Consider the following 16,810-nt stretch of genomic DNA (forward strand, 5'->3'; position numbering starts at 1 on the left):
GGGGTGCAGTGATGGTATTGGTGGTACACACCCACTGGGGATTCAAGCCCTAGGAGATGGAATGTCATTGCCATAGAAACTCCTAAATCAGCAATGACCCTGGGTCTCCCCTCTGCAACATTTGGGATGGGTGGCGAGTCTTGCTTAGCAGACTCCTCTGCCTTGGGTGCCTTCTTACAGCCACCACTGACCTTCCCTCTTGCTCTGGGATCAACCACAAGAAATCTTAAAATGAGGCCAACTCACTGCTACTTCATTGAGGGGGATGGGATACTAATTCCTGCCTCCTTCTTTCTTAGAGCTACTTTGAATAGCAGTACACAGGTGTAGCACTCTCTGTGAAAAACAATTTATGAACCATAAAATATGCAGAACAAAATGTAAAGGTCTCCATTTACTCTCATACCGCAAAATGACTGCCCTCTCCAGAGGTGACCAGTGTCTACTGTTTGGGGTCCATCCCTCCAGTCCCTTTTTCTAAGCAGCTCCGAGAAGCCTGGATGGATAGCATTGCCCTTGAAAGATTTATGACTTGAGCAAGTTGTTGCCTTTTTAGCATTTACTCACTAAGACTGATAACCAAGTTCTAATAATTCCTTATATTGCTGAGCAGTTTACAATTTCACATCTGATACAGCAAAAATTTCAAAATAATGTGTCTTATGAGAAAGAAACAGGTTCAGAGAGTTTAAGTAATAACATAAACCACCCAACTAATACTTTTGTTTTTTTATGTGGATCTTGAACTGCTGTTCAGACTCTAAGTGATTCTTTTTTTAAAAGATTATTTATTTATTTATTTTGGGCTGCATTGGGTCTTCGTTGCCGCACGCGGGCTTTCTCTAGTTGCGGCGAGTGGGGCTACTCTTCTTTGCAGTGCGGGGGCTTCTCATTGTGGTGGCTTCTCTTGTTGCGGAGCATGGGCTCTAGTCTCACGGGTTTCAGTAGTTCTGGCACGCGGGCTCAGTACTTGTGGCTCATGGGCTCTAGAGCGCAGCCTCAGTAGTTGTGGCGCACGGGCTTAGTTGCTCCACGGCATGTGGGATCTCCCCGGACCAGGGCCCGAACCCGTGTCCCCTGCGTTGGAAGGTGGATTCTTAACCACTGTGCCACCAGGGAAGTCCCTCTAAGTGATTCTTATAAGCCAGTGCCTCTCAGACTTTAACATGAATTCAGATCATCTGGGGATCTTGTTAAAACATAGAGTCTGAGTAGATCTGATGTAGGGCCTGAGATTCTGTGTTGCTGACAGGGATCACACTTCAAGTAGCAAGGCCCCATACCACAGTTGCTTTTTTTTTTTTTTACATCTTTATTGGAGTATAATTGCTTTACAATGGCGTGTTAGTTTCTGCTTTATAACAAAGTGAATCAGTTATACATATACATATGTTCCCATATCTCTTCCCTCTTGCGTCTCCCTCCCTCCCACCCTCCCTAAAAGGTGTTAATTATTATGTTCTTAAATTTGGAAAGTAATACATACTTATAAAATTACACATTTTTAAGCAAAAGTGGGATTTTTAAACAAAAATGCTTCTAGAATTAAAAATTTTTTTTGCTACATTATGGAGATTATCCATGTTAATACTACATGTAGGTCTCCCTGAATAATTATTTTTTATAAATTTGTTTATTTATTTATTTATGGCTGCATTGGGTCTTTGTTGCTGTGCGCAGGCTTTCTGTAGTTGCAGTGAGCAGGGGCTACTCTTCGTCGCAGTGCATGGGCTTCTCATTGCGGTGGCTTCTCTTGTTGTGGAGCATGGGCTCTAGGCAGGTGGGCTTCAGTAGTTGTGGCACGCGGGTTCAGTAGTTGTGGCTCGCGGGCTCTGGAGTGCAGGCTCAGTAGTTGTGGCGCACGGACTCAGTTGCTCTGCGGCATGTGGGATCTTCCCAGACCAGGGCTGGAACCCATGTCCCCTGCACTGGCAGGTGGATTCTTAAGCACTGCGCCACTAGGGAAGTCCTGAATTCTTTTTTTAAGGGGTGTATAAGATTTTATAATATGGATATATATGTTTATTTAACAAATTCATATTGATAGTCTTCTAGGTTATTTCTGATTTTTAATACTAGAAACAATGCTGCAGTGACTATTATGCATTTGCTAAACATTCTTTGGAATAAACTTCTAGAAATGAAATGTACTGGGTCAAAGGAATCATACATTAAAGTTTGAAAAGTATATATTGGCACATTGCCTTCCAAAAAGTCTGCTTTCATCCACAATCCTTGTCTAGTTTGTTGATTTAAATATGGTAGCTGATTCCTAGTTACTTTAGGTGAAAATTACGTTGGCACCTTTTCCACCATCACACTTTCATTAAACATGAACTTTTTGCTGGGTGCTAGGGAGTTAAGGATGACTCAGTCCTCATACTTGCAAACTGGTGATATAACTGAAGGTGTTCAAAGGGATCAGGGAACCCTCTGTGGGAATCATTAGGCAAATCTTTACTTAATCTTTGAGACCAGAGAGGATTGGGACTGAGGAGGGACTAGACCAAGCAGAGAACTCCACAATATCCTAATTCACAGTGTGCCTTAATTAGGGTCTGACATCCAAAAATGATGCTAAAATCATTTAATCTCTTGTTCATGCTAAGTATTGGTTTGAAGTTGCACTGATAAGTCTGAGAAGAGAATTATATTTTCCTTTTAAAAACAGAATCCCTGTATAAAAACTGCATGGTTAAGCTGTTAGCGCATGTCGGTTATTTAATTTCCTACATTGTACTGGCTGTATTTTTTTTTCTGCAATTAATGTGATAAATGAAAGTAATGAGATTGGTAATTAGTTGTAAGTGACATAGTGCTTTAAATAAATAGTGTTGGGAGGTATTTGAGAAGTGTTGGGTAGTAATTACAGTTCAAGTCCCTGAATGGGTTTTGATAAATCAGTAATGGAGAAGAGTAATTAGAAGTAAAAGACTTTTTTTTCTTGGAGCCATTATCTAGTGATGATATGTTTCTTTTAAAAAAAGTATGGGTTTCTGATTTCTCTTTGAAAAACTGTCATAAGTTTTCATTTAAAAGCTTCACTGTGTAGTTACACTTGTAAAACTGTTAAATCTCTTCAAGTTTCTGAGTTGATTAGTTTCTAAGACTTGAAGCTTTAAGAAAAGAAATTAATTGATCTAACTCTTAATTTATAGAGGGAGAGAGACCCAGAGAGATGAGTAACTTGCCCAGGGTCACATAGCCAGTTAATGTCAGTCACCAGACTAAGACCCAGGTCTCTGGACTCCTACCCTGGTGTCCTTTCTGCTGTACCTCCTGTTCTCTTGAGCAACTGATTCTTTTAAAACTGTAATCAAATTTTATGTGTTTTATGTATAGCTCACCATACTGAATACTTGCTTTTGAAGCTTAGTGCTTATTTTAATCATGCTTTTTAACATATGAAAAAGTTTGAAATGAAAAATGATTCCATGGATAAGTTAAGGTCTACAGAGATAAAAATACTTAGTCATTCACAGTCATATATGCTTATAGTTTTCTGCCTAGTTAGAAATACAATTCCTTAGTGTTAGAAAAGATTCTGTGTTCAGAACAGAATTAGGCATAGGCACTGTTCTCTGTAACTTTTCTGTTTTTAAAAATTTAGCAATTTCCAAACATAATTTTACTCCTCTTTATTGTAATCATAGCACTTTCCAAATTTTTTCTATTGACCATTGAGCCCTTGGCAGAAGCAAAGGGAGGAGCTAGGCCAGTGAGGAAGCTATTATGAATGGAGTATATAGCAGCTGTGCAAGGATACTGTTGGTTTCCCAGAGCTAAGCATATTTCTTTTTGACATTGTTCTGAGTGATGCTGTAAATGTACAGGCAGAAGTAAACAAAAGGAAGGCATTTTTGCTATTGTAAGACTTGGAAAGCAAAATAAAATTGAGAACAGACTAAGCAGGAAAGTATCTTTCGGAAATTTTTTGGTGAATTTTTTACGCTCAGAATGCACATTTGTGCTTTAGAGGTTAACTAAAACTGCCAATTTAACATTCACTGATAAAGGCAGGTTCTTTTGGCTTTTGATGTTTGTTAACTATTGACTTGAATTATTCACAAAGCCTTTTGGAAACTTTTTCCCTAGAGGTTATAAATATTTAGGGAATTTTTTTTTTTCTTTACAGAAGATTTTAATGTCAAGAGTTGCTCTACCTATATACTTACTTTATGGTCTGTGTTAGTGTTAAGGAATGCTGATTTCCCTGGTCATGTGATTGATTTGTCTTTGAAAGATCTTGAGAAAAGCAGATATTTAACCTACAGTTGATCTTTACAAGGTCACATTCTAAGGAGGGACAGATAACATTTGTGGAACGTACATGATAGTAGTTTGAAAATGCGAACTAATCAAGTGTTTGGGAGACATTTAAAAACTCATGATATTTTAAATCTGTTATGAGGGGTAATATGTTTTTTCAGGTCATTGTCATTAATCAGCGTTTATTTTATTTTATTATTTATTTTTTTTTTTTGCGGTGTGCGGGCCTCTCACTGTTGTGGCCTCTCCCGTTGCGGAGCACAGGCTCCAGACGCGCAGGCTCAGTGGCCATGGCTCACGGGCCTAGTTGCTCCGCGGCATGTGGGATCCTCCCAGACCAGGGCTCGAACCCGTTTTCCCTGCATTAGCAGGCAGACTGTCAACCACTGCGTCACCAGGGAAGCCCAATCAGCGTTTATTAATTGCTTACTATAGGTTGGGCAGAGCAATTTTAGTTTAGTTTTGTTGTTGTTGAAAGGAAGTATACCTTTTTTTCCAGAGGTATTAGGCAAATAATGCATTTTAACCTGAATTCTTAATGTTAATGCATTTGCCTTTAAATAGGGAGAATATATTATGGGTTGGCATGTGTAGCTCTGGATATAAATGTAAATAATTTGGGGGGAGCTCTGCTTGCTTTGGACCTTTGAAGGAGTGGATACTGTAGTTTTTGCAGATTGTTGGTCACCCTGTTCTTGGGTGGCCTGCTGCCTTTTCTCTATTCCTTGGTTACCAAGTAGTCAGAGACCATGCAGGTTTGGAAGGGTAGCTGTGGCATGGCCAGATGGTAGGAATAAGGGTGTCAGTTTCTGGGAGTCAACAAAGGGTGATGTGAGGTCTAACATTCTGTCTTCAATAGATAATTCCTGCCTAACCTGCAGATAAACCTGGTCGAGTTGTATGGAAATGGGGAGGGAACTAGCATTGAATGTCTACTTTATTGGAAACTCTGCAGTCCTTTCATAAACATTTATTATGAGGTGGGTATTATCTCTGTGTTACAGGTAAAAGAACTGAGAATCAGAGGTTAAGAAATTTACTGAAGGTAAATGACTGAAACAGGACATTCTGATGTGGCTATTTGGTGTGATCTTGTCAAGATACTAAAACATTTTAATTTTAATTCAACACATAAAAGCTTATATTTTAGTCTTCATCATACTGTCTCCTTGTTAATTCCCTGATACTCCACATCTCTCCCTTAATGACCCTCTTCACCTCGCTCTCTACACTTTAGTCTCACTGACCTTTCTATTCCTCAAATCCAAACCTATTCTCATAGGGCTGTTGGATTAGTTGTTCCCTCTGTTTGGGCTACTCTTCTGCTGATTCTACATGACGGGCTCCTTCCTGTAATTTTAACTCTTAGCCTAAATTCACCTCAGAGGAGCTTTCCCTACTCACTGTGCTAAAGTAGTCGTCCAGCATTTTCTTATTATTCTATTTTAATTGTCTGTATAGAACCTGATATTTTTCTTGTTGATTTCCTTTTTGTTGTTTATTGCCTGATTCAGATTCAGGGGTATCGTATTTTTACTTCTCTGTCCCAGTGCCTGACATATATTTGTTGAATGGATACGTTGAGAAAAATCAAAATCAGGTGCAGTCTTCTTAAACGTACTGCCTTCATATCTCTGAATCTGTATCTGTCTAAACCTGTCCTCATTCCCTTTCTTCCTGTTTTAAAGGAAGGAGGTGTCCCTTCTTTTAATGGTATTGGGTGTTTAGTGCTCCAGCTGTGTTGTAGATCCCGTTTTCCATTTTCTTTTAATTTATCTTTTTCTCTTCTGGTTCTTTTTCCATATAAAACATGCTCAGTATTCTCTGAAGATAAAAACCTTCGATCATATACCTCTTGTAGTCTTTGCTGAATCTTGATCTCTTAGTCTCAACGTCAGTCTCCCCTAACTCCCTCCATGGACTATTTAAGAACCTACCATTTTAATATTTTTATTATAAATATATATTCTGTAAAAATATATTCTGAATATATTCTTCCAAATGAGGTTTTGGAATGTAATACTTATAAATTGGGTACTATTTATTTTAATTAGTATGAGTTCTTAACTCTGTTGCATTTAGAATATAGCTGTCTTCTGAGGTAGAGTCTTTTTTTCTTGACTATGTTGTTCCCTTTTGGCTTGAAACCCTTGATAGGATGAGCAGCTTCCTAAAACACTGTTAAAACATTCATAAATCATATATTTTTGTTGATTCAGCTTGTCTTTATTTGCCAGGCTTATATAGGGCTCTTTTTCAAGAGTACAGGAAATGATGTACAGAGGATAAAATATTTAGTTTAAAAATTTTAATACTGTCTTACATCATTTGAAGAGACATTAGTAATTAAATTGGAATTTTGCAATTGTTCCAGGTGGACCTAGTGATCCCACTTCTGGGGGATCTATCCTAAGGAAATAATCTGATGTTTAGAAGAATAAAATGCCCAAAGATGTTCATCACAGCGATACTTGTAATAGCAAAGACTTAAAAACAGTATAAATGTTAAAGTGGAGGGGATGGTTTAAGATATGGTATGTCTATAGAGTGGAATCATTTAGACATCTTTAAAAAGTTTATAATGAGCTTTTGGTGATGCAAGAAAATAGGCATTTTAAAATATTAAATAAAGAGTAAGAAGTCAGACTTCTGCTTCTACCATTGTTAGACTAGGCTGTTTCGAACCAAATAATACTGCTGGCAACTAGAAAAGCTAGAAGATGTTGAAGAGCTATGAAGGCAGTGAGGAATTAGAGGCCAGGTTCTAGAAGATAAGGAAAGCTCTGAGAGGTAAGCCTTATTTTTGAGGCTGCCTTTTCCATGAGGTCATTGCTGATTCTGGAAGTGATAGCTGAGAGGCTGAATAGAGTTTTCAAAATGCTCATGGCCAAAAAAAAAAAAAAAATGCTCATGTCAAGGAGGACAAAAAATTGGAATTAGGGCCTGCCAAGGTGGAGGGCCCTGGGAAACACTCTAGGTTTTGGGGTTGGGTCCCTGAGGGCCTGAATTGTAGGAGTAAGGGTGAAACAGAAGTAAACCAGTCTTTACAGGGCACTGAAGACTGAAGCCCAGCTTTTTAATCTTCTCAATTTTGGGTTAGATTAAGATGACCTGGAATTCCTAGTGTCCCTAGCCAAATCTGACTGCTAGAAGCAAAAGTAAATCCTTTCTGGGCTTCCCTGGTGGCGCAGTTGTTGAGAGTCTGCCTGCCGATGCAGGGGACATGGGTTTGTGCCCCGGTCTGGGAAGATCCCACATGCCACGGAGCGGCTGGGCCCATGAGCTATGGCCGCCGAGCCTGCGCGTCCGGAGCCTGTGCTCCGCAGCGGGAGAGGCCACAGCAGTGAGAGGCCCGCGTACCGCAAAAAAAAAAAAAAAAAAAGTAAATCCTTTCTGAATAACATCATCCGTAGCCTCAGATTGTCTCTATAATTTTTTATATACAGTGTTCAGCACTCAATAAAAAATAATTAGGCTTACGAAAAAACAAACTACAACTGAAAACCAACAGGAAAGATTGATAAAAGATACATACTTACAGGGGATACAGATATTTGAGATATCAGTCATGGACTTATATCTATGATTAATGTGTTAGAAGAGTTAAAGATAAAATAGAGGGCTTCCCTGGTGGCACAGTGGTTGAGAGTCCGCCTGCCGATGCAGGGGATACGGGTTCGTGCCCCGGTCCGGGAAGATCCCACATGCCTTGGAGCGGCTAGGCCCGTGAGCCATGGCTGCTGAGCCTGCGCATCCGGAGCCTGTGCTCCGCAACGGGAGAGACCACAACAGTGAAAGGCCCGTGTACCGCAAAAAAAAAAAAAAAAAAAAAAGATAAAATAGATAATTTTGTCAGAGATCTGAAATGGTAAATAATGAAATAGAAATTCTAGAACTGAAAAACACAAGAACTGATTGTTAACTCAGTGGGTGGGTTTAATAGCATAAAGCTGAAGGAAAAATTAGTGAGGTAGAAGGTAAGTCAGAAAAAAAAAATCCAGACTGAAGCATTGAAAGACAAAAGGATGGAGAATACAGAAAAGAGTATGAGAGGCATATGGAATATTGAGTAAAGGTCTTATGTATCAGTACTTGAAGTTCAGGAGGAGAGAGGAAAGAGAATGGGGCAAAAGCAATATTTGATGAGAAATTGGCTGAGAATTTTCCAAAACTGACAGAAATTATCAAGTTCCAAATTGAAGCTCTATAAACACCAGGAAAAATCCAGAGTAAACTACACCTGGGCACATCGTAGTAAAACTGTTGAAAACCCGAGGCAAAGAGAAATCTTAAAAGCAATCACAGAATGAGACATTTTATCTTCAAAGGAGCAACAGTGAGACTAACAGCCTGACTTTTCAACAGTGACAGTGGCATCTAGAAGGCATTTCTCATTTTATTGCACTTCATTTTATTGCACTTAACAGATAATGTGTTTTTTTATAAATTGGAGGTTTGTGGCAACCCTGTGTTGTCAGTTGATGATTAGCATTTTTTAGTAATAAAGCGTTTTTAAATTAAGGTATGTACATTGTTTTTTAATAATACTATGTCTTGTACACTTAATAGACTATAGTATAGTGTAAACATAACTTTTATATGCACTGGGGAACCAAAAATTTTGTGTGAGTTGCTTTATTGCCGTACTCCCTTTATTGCAGAGGTTTGGTACCGAAACTGCTATATCTCCGAGGTATGCCTGTAGCTATAAAATGATGACAGAAAATAACTGCCAATTCTTATCCAGGGAAAATAGCCTTTGAAAGTGGTTACAAAATAAAGATGTTTTGAGATAAACAAAAACTGAGGAGAATTTGTAGCCAGCAGCCTATACCCTAAAGGAAATAAATATTAAAGGATGTTCTTTAGGCTGAAGGAAAATGATTTCAGATGCAGTGAAGAGCATTGGGAAGGGGGGTTGTGTGGGTAAATGTGAATGAATATTGGCCGTATAAAATAATAACAGAAGTAATAGTAATAATAATGACTTGTGGACTTTATATGATATATGGAATTAAAATGTGTGATAGTAATAGCACATAACTTGAAAAGAGTAAATGGAGTTAGTGTCCCAAGTTCCTTGCGTTGTCTGGGAAGTGGTAAAAGTACTACTTTATATAAGATTTAATGAGTCAGAGATGCATTTTATAATTACTAAGGTATTCATTTAAAGAGTAGTGAAAGAATATATATTTGGCAAGCTGTTGGGGGAGAAAATTGGGAAAATAAAAAAATGCTTAAACTGGAAGAGGGCAAGAAAGGGGAGGTAAAGGAAGATGAAACAGGAGCGATACATAGGAAACAAATAGTAAATTATTTTATTATTTATTATAGGATCAGTACTTATTAAGTGAACCATATGAAATTGCCAGTATTTGACCTACAATAATAACAGTTTCATAGTTGAAGTGTAAACAGGTCAAATTGGTTAAAATCAGAGATTGTCAGAATTAAAAGGAAACCAGCTATATTCTGCATGACAAAGTCATGCATTAAATGTAAGAATACAGAAAGTTTGAAGATAGAAGAATGGAAAAAGATACACCATGCAAACACCAACCCAGGAAAGTTGGTTTAGCTATATTAGATACATTAAAGGGGACTTTAAGGCAAGAAGTGTTTCTAAAGAAGGATATTTCGTTGATGAAAGTGCAGTTTACCAAGAAGAAAATAAAAAGGATGTTGAAAAAAATAATACAGTATTATAATTGCATTGATTTTTTTTAAACAAATGGAAAAAAGGAAAAAGTTCAGTAGTTCTTATGATCTATCGTTACTAAAATGTTAGTGTTGTCAAACTAATCAGTCTTTGCATTTATGATTTAAAAATATTTTTTTAATTGGAGTATAGTTGATTTACAATGTTGTGTTAGCTTCAGGTGTGCAGCAAAGTGAATCAGTTATACGTATACATACATCCACTCTTTTAGATTCTTTTCCCATATAGGTCATTATAGAGTATTGAGTAGAGTTCCCTGTGCTATACAGTAGGTCCTTATTAGTTATCTATTTTATATATAGTAGTGTGTATATGTCAATCCCAATCTCCCAATTTATCCCTCTCTCCCCTTTCCCCCACTGGTAACCATAAGTTTGTTTTCTACATCTGTGACTCTATTTCTGTTTTGTAAATAAGTTCATTTGTACCATTCCTTTAGATTCCACATAAAAGTGATATCATATGGTATTTGTCTTTCTCTGTCTGACTTACTTCACTCAGTATGACAATCTCTAGGTTCATCCGTGTTGCTGCAAATGGCATCATTTCGTTCTTTTTTATGGCTGAGTAATATTCCATTGTATATATGTACCACATCTTCTTTATCCACTCCTCTGTCAGTGGACATTTAGGTTGCTTCCATGTCTTGGCTACTGTAAATAGTGCTGCAGTGAACATTGGGGTGCATGTATCTTTTCAAATTATGTTTTTCTCCAGATATATGCCCAGGAGTGGGATTGCTGGATCATATGGTAGTTCTGTGTTTAGTTTTTTAAGGAACCTCCATACTGTTCTCCATAATGGTTGTACCAATTTACATTCCCACCAACAGTGTGGAAAGATTCCTTTTTCTCCACACCCTCTCCAGCATTTATTATTTGTAGATTTTTTGATCATGGCCATTCTGACCAGTATGAGGTGATACCTCTTTGTAGTTTTGATTTGCATTTCTCTAATAGTGATGTTGAGCATCTTTTCATGTGCTTTTTGGCCATTTATATGTCTTTGGAGAAATGTCTATTTAGATCTTCTGCTCATTTTTTGATTGGGTCATTTGTTTTTTTGATATTGAGCTGTATGAGCTGTTTGTATATTTTGGAGATTAATCCCTTGTCGGTTGCTTTGTTTGCAAATATTTTCTCCTGTGGGTTGTCATTTTGTTTTGTTTATGGTTATGATTTGCTTTTGTGTCTTAAGAAATACTTCCTCTCTGAGATCATAAAGTTCAACAAATATTTTCCAAATTTTTTTCTAAAAGCTTTAAAGTTTTTTCTCCACACAAGATCTTTAATTCATCTGAACTTTACTTTTCATGTAACGTGTAAGGGATGTAATTTTTTTTCCCATATGGATAACCAGTTTTCCAGTAGTTTTTCTCTTGAACTGATTTGTGTGTGTTTTTTTCTTTTTTTGGCCACACTGAAAGGCATGAGGGATATTAGTTCCTCTACCAGGGATCGAACCCGTGCCCTCTGCAATGGAACCACCTAGTCCTAACCACTGGACCTCCAGGGAATTCCTCTTGAACTGATTTGTAATGCCACTTCTGATGCTGAATTTCCATACATGCGTGTCTCTGTTTGGGCTCTCTTCTTTTCCATTTGGCCATTTATCTGTCTTTGGTCAATATCACACTATTTTAATTATAAGATTTTAAAAAGTCTTGATAACTCATTGGGTAACTACCACCTACTTTGTGACTTTTCAAAATAGGCTTGGCTGGTTTTGGTCTCTTTTTCTTCCGTGTGGGTTTTGGAATCAACTTGTTAAGTTCCATGAAAAATCTTTTTGGAATTTTGATAGGAATTGCACTGCATTTATATACTAATTTGGGGGAGAACTGACGTCTCCTTAAACATGATAGGGTTCTTCATTAATTTCTGTTTTTATGTTCTTCAGTGAAGTTTTGTAGTTTTCTTCATAAGAGTCTTACACATTTTTTGTTAGATATATTCCTAGGAGCCTTAAATTTTTATTTATGCCATTCAAAATGGCAGCAATTAAAATTACATTTTAAAATTATTTATAAAATTTTTATCAATGCCATTTTGGTATATCAGTTGTTTTTTTTTTTTTTTTGGTATATCAGTTTTGAATCCAGCAACCTATTAAACTGTTTGTTTCTAATGTTTTGTCAATTCTTTCATTTTATTCATGGACAGTTATATCAGCTACAAGTAAAGTAAAATTATTTTCTTTCTGTTACTTATATTTTTACCACCTATGTATGCATATTGCATCAATATAGTTTAGAGGGATATCTTTGTAATAGTAATGTAGTCATATACATGTAATTGTAATGTAAATATTTTGTTTCTGGTTTCTTTAGATCTACTTTGTTTGAGAGGAGCATCCACGTGGTAGTGTATTGTTGCTAATAAATATACTACAGTTTATCCACTCTACTGTTGATGGACATCTGGGTTGTTTGCAGTTGTTAGTTGTTACACATTTTTGTATGTGTATCCCAGTATACCTTTCCAGGCGGAGATCTGCAGGTTTGTGGGGCATATAAGTCTTTAGCCTGACCATACAGTGCCGAACTATCTTCCAGGGTGGTTTTATTAGTTTAGATTCCCACCAGCAGTATTTGAAGGTCCTTGCTTCTTGCCAGTGGTTGGCATTGCCAATTTGGTGTGTGTAGTGATAGTATCTAATTGAGAGCTTACAATTGTCATTTTAATGAAATTAAAATGATTAATGAGATTAAGCACAATTTCATATGTTTATTGGTTATTTGGATATCTTCTTTTGTCAAGTTTTTATTCAAGTCTTTTGTCCATTTTTGGGAATTCCCTGGTGGTCCAGTGGTTAGGACTCCATGTTTCCACTGCTGGGGGCACGGGTTTGATCCCTGGTCGGGGAACTAAGATCCCGTGTGCTGCGCGGTGTAGCCAAAAAAAAAAAAAAAAAAAAAAGATAGTCCCTATCTTACTGATTTGTAGATGTTCTTTATATATTCTGGATATGTATGTCTGGATATATACATATTGTAAATATCTTCTCTGATTTTGTACATGTGTTTTTACTCTTTTGTGGTATCTTAGAAGTTCTTTTAGAGTATAGTAGAATTTAATTAATATTTTCCTTTATTAATGTTTTTTATGGTCCTGTTTAAGAATTTTTTCTCCATCATGAAGTAATGAAAGATAGTTTTCTTATCTTCTAAAGCTTTATTTGCCTTTCGCATTTAGGTCTAGAGCCCATCTAGGTTTTTTGTTTTGTTTTGTTTTTTGCATAGTGTAAGGTAAGGATTTAGTTTGATTTTCTTTTTTTCCTATATGGATTGTTCCACTACTGTTTTTGGGAAAGATCACTCCTTTGTGATGTCAAGGGTCTATATATGTGTGGGTCTATTTCTAGAATTTTCTGTCCCACTAATTTATATCTCTTCCAGACACACAAAAATCCACATAAATGGAAAGTACTAAATAAGGTGGTAGGAATAAATACAAATTATTAGTCATTACAACAAATATAAACTCACCAGTTAAAAAAAAAGATTGTTACATTGGATTAAAGAAGTCTAACTATATGTTCTTTAAAAGAGACCTACTTAAAACTAAGAACTGAGAAAAGTTGAAAGTAAAAGAAGGTAAAATGAATTAACCAGGCAAATTCTGAGAGTTCTGCATTTATATGGGAAGGAATGGTGTCTCAGTTCAACTCTTTGCTGGGTCCAAGGCCTCTGTGCTCCTGTCCCCTAGTGGTTGTTAAAGCTCTAGGCTCCTGCGTTACCAGGTTTACCTCCCAGGGCAGCCTCGTTCTTTATTTCTGCCCCTGGAAATTTTCTTTATTCTGCTGTGGTGTGAGCCATGCATTTCAGAGGAATTCGCCATGCTTCATCTAGCATTTTTTAGGCATGTATGTGGATGTCTTCCCCACCCCAATTGTTTAGTCTTCTATGTGTTGTCTGAACTGTTAGATACGGTTTTAAGAACCCACCCTCTAGGGAGACTACTAAAAATGTAAAGTGATTGCCTGTGGGTGTGGGTGTGGGTTAGGGATCATTTCTTATATTCTTGTGCATTTTTCGTATTTCCGCAAAAGACCACATATTTTATAATTTTCTAAACTTAAAAAAGGAAATTGCCCTTAAGATCCTCCAAGTAATAGCCCTTCTTTTCCATTTGTTGCAGGTGGTGCGGTTGTGTCAGAACCCAAAGCTGGCGCTAAAGAATAGCCCACCTTATATCTTAGACCTGCTGCCAGACACCTACCAGCATCTCCGCACTATCTTGTCAAGATATGAGGGGAAGATGGAGACCCTTGGAGAAAATGAGTATTTTAGGGTGTTCATGGAGAATTTGATGAAGAAAACTAAGCAGACCATAAGCCTCTTCAAGGAGGGGAAAGAAAGAATGTATGAGGAGAATTCTCAGCCTAGGTAATGGAGAATACTACACAAATATTTATTCAGGTCTGTGACTGCCTGAATAGGTAACACATAGAAATAGTTGAGTTGGTTTTAATTTTATGTCAACAAGAATAGAATGCAAAGTTGACATTTGACTTAAAGCTGTGTTTTGTATAAAAGGTTACCTTGGAGAGTATTGATCCATCTGTAGCTCTGATTATTTGTTTACCTCTGAAAAGTCAGTGACTTACCGTCATGAAGATGAGTTGGAGGCAGTAGGTCTTTCAGAGGCCCTGAAGATCATGAAAGTTTGTGGATAGGTGAGAGTCTGAAAGAAAGAAGTTGGGGTTGGCAGTAAACAGTAAGAGGATTTTGCCCGAGCTGGTAGCATATTAGGTAGGTTATAAGTATGGGATAATAGGAAAAAAATTAGCCAGTAGTTTGGATAACTTTTTTAAATAAAGCCAAGTGAAGTGACATTTCCTTTATAGGTAAAGTAACTTTTCAAATAGGATAGAATAGAATACTTTTCAAATAGAATTGGCAAAATGCAGTTAATTCAATAAACATTTGAGGGACCAATAGGTATTCTTTTGTACTTATTAAATACTAAAAACTCTACTGACTGTCCCATATGTTATTGGCTTGGTTGTTGTATATTATGCACTGGGAGAGAAACAGGTTGATTGTATCCATGGTATAGTTGTGTTTGGTTTTGTCTAATTGGAATTAAATATTAACTCATCTGGAACAAGTAATAAGATGTAAATTCTATTATAATTTTTAGGGAGTAAGTTACTCTTGAGAAGTGACTTGAATTGGGAGGGACAGTAATTTCTGAGGGCATTCAGTTAGCATGCCGAGCAGTAACTTACTAAATGGTATCCTTGTAGTGTTTGACTCTGTTGGCTTAGATTCTGGGAACCTTCATCTCTCACTTAAAATTGTACCCACATCATTATTCATGTTACCTTTACTGGGACAGATTACTCAGGTTTGGTCCAGAGTATTAGTATTTTCTTCTTAAAAAGGTTTCTGGTAACTGAATTCAATCTGTAGGAACCTTTGTAACATCTCATTTATGTGAAAATGAACTTTGTCCATTTAAATTATTTAAATTTCATGACTTTTGTCGTTTTGTATTGCTGAATTAAAAAAATAATTTTGGACTTTATTACGTACCAAAACTTAAAAATTTTATTTATTATCCACAGTGTACTAGGTTCTAATTCTAGGCGGTGAAAAGGAGAGTTAAGTATTCAATTCTGATGTCATGTGATAAATACTTTAATAGAGATATGTACAAAATGCTGTATGAACACAGTTTTACCTAGTGGCATCGGGGAAGGTGGCACAGAGGAAGTGTTATTTGAGCTAGATTTTGAAGGGTAAGTAGGAACTTTCTAGGCAGAGAAGTGAAGAAAAGGCCTTTAACACAGTGGCATGAAAATGCAGGCTCTGTTTGTTTAAGGAACGTGAGCGATCTGGTTTGGCTAGAATTAGGGGAGATAGATAAGCTGGAAATATGGGTTGGAGTCAGATCGTAAAGAGCTGTTTTTTGACCTCAAGACTTTCTCCTATAGATAACAGGCTGCCATAGAACAGGTTTTTTTTTTTTTTTTTTTTTTTTTTAATAGTGGAATAAAAATTGTAGATTTTTCAGTCTTCTTAGACACACTGAACATTGTTTGACTTTTTTTTTTTTTTTTTTTTAAAATGACACAGTTCGTCACTGAGAGGCAGAATAGTCTACTGGTTAAGAAGAGGAGGGACTCTGAAGCCAACTGCCTTAGTTTGAATCTTAACTTTTCCACTTAACTTAGCTGTGTGATTCTTCGGTTTCTTCATCTGTAAAATGAGATAATAGTATTACTTTCCTTGTAGGATCGTTGGGAGTTTAATAAGTAACTAAATGTTCGGTACTTACAACAGTGATTGGCACATTGCAAGTGATAAGTGGGTTAGCTCTTATTATATTAATCATCTTCATTATTTTCATTACTATAAGTATAGATTGTTGTATCAGGCTGTTTATCATTGGTACTGCCAGAACCTAATGAAATGCATAGACCAATTTGCCCTTACTAAATGGCTTCACACAATGCTTGTAAGTTCTTTTACCTTTTTAACAAAACCTTACTGTCAGTATGTCTGTCCGTATCAATTTCATTTCCCCTAATATGAAGCTTTTAATCCACTATAGGCTTTGACCATACAGCCAGGTTTGTACAAATTATATATAAAGTGAGAATAAATAAATTTGAGGTGAGAATACATTTTTTTTTTCCCAGTAAAGGAAAATATGTGGCTTTACTGTACCATCTTTGCGATCTGTATTTTGGTTGTTAGGAGGCTTTTTTTGTATTCAGTTTAAAAAATTGAGATATAATTCATATACTATAAAATTTACCTTGTAAAGTGTATAATTTAGTGGTTTTTAGTGTGTTCACAAAGTTGTGCAACCA

General features: G+C 36.7%; 1 protein-coding gene across 2 annotated transcripts in view; it reads left to right on the plus strand.

Moving 5' to 3' along the window:
- The window catches only part of CBL (Cbl proto-oncogene), an 89,140-nt gene that overhangs the window by 7,051 nt on the left and 65,279 nt on the right, over positions 1-16,810 (plus strand). The window contains exon 2 of one of the 2 annotated variants that reach the window (XM_079929479.1): positions 14,128-14,375. The exons of the other annotated variant lie outside the window; for it this stretch is intronic. Coding sequence (XP_079785605.1) covers positions 14,128-14,375 — 248 coding nt within the window. The remainder of the gene's footprint in view (positions 1-14,127; positions 14,376-16,810) is intronic. 2 annotated transcript variants of the gene reach the window in all.

Source organism: Stenella coeruleoalba, assembly GCF_951394435.1.
Source record: "Stenella coeruleoalba genome assembly, chromosome: 8".
Taxonomy (NCBI): Eukaryota; Metazoa; Chordata; class Mammalia; order Artiodactyla; family Delphinidae; genus Stenella; species Stenella coeruleoalba.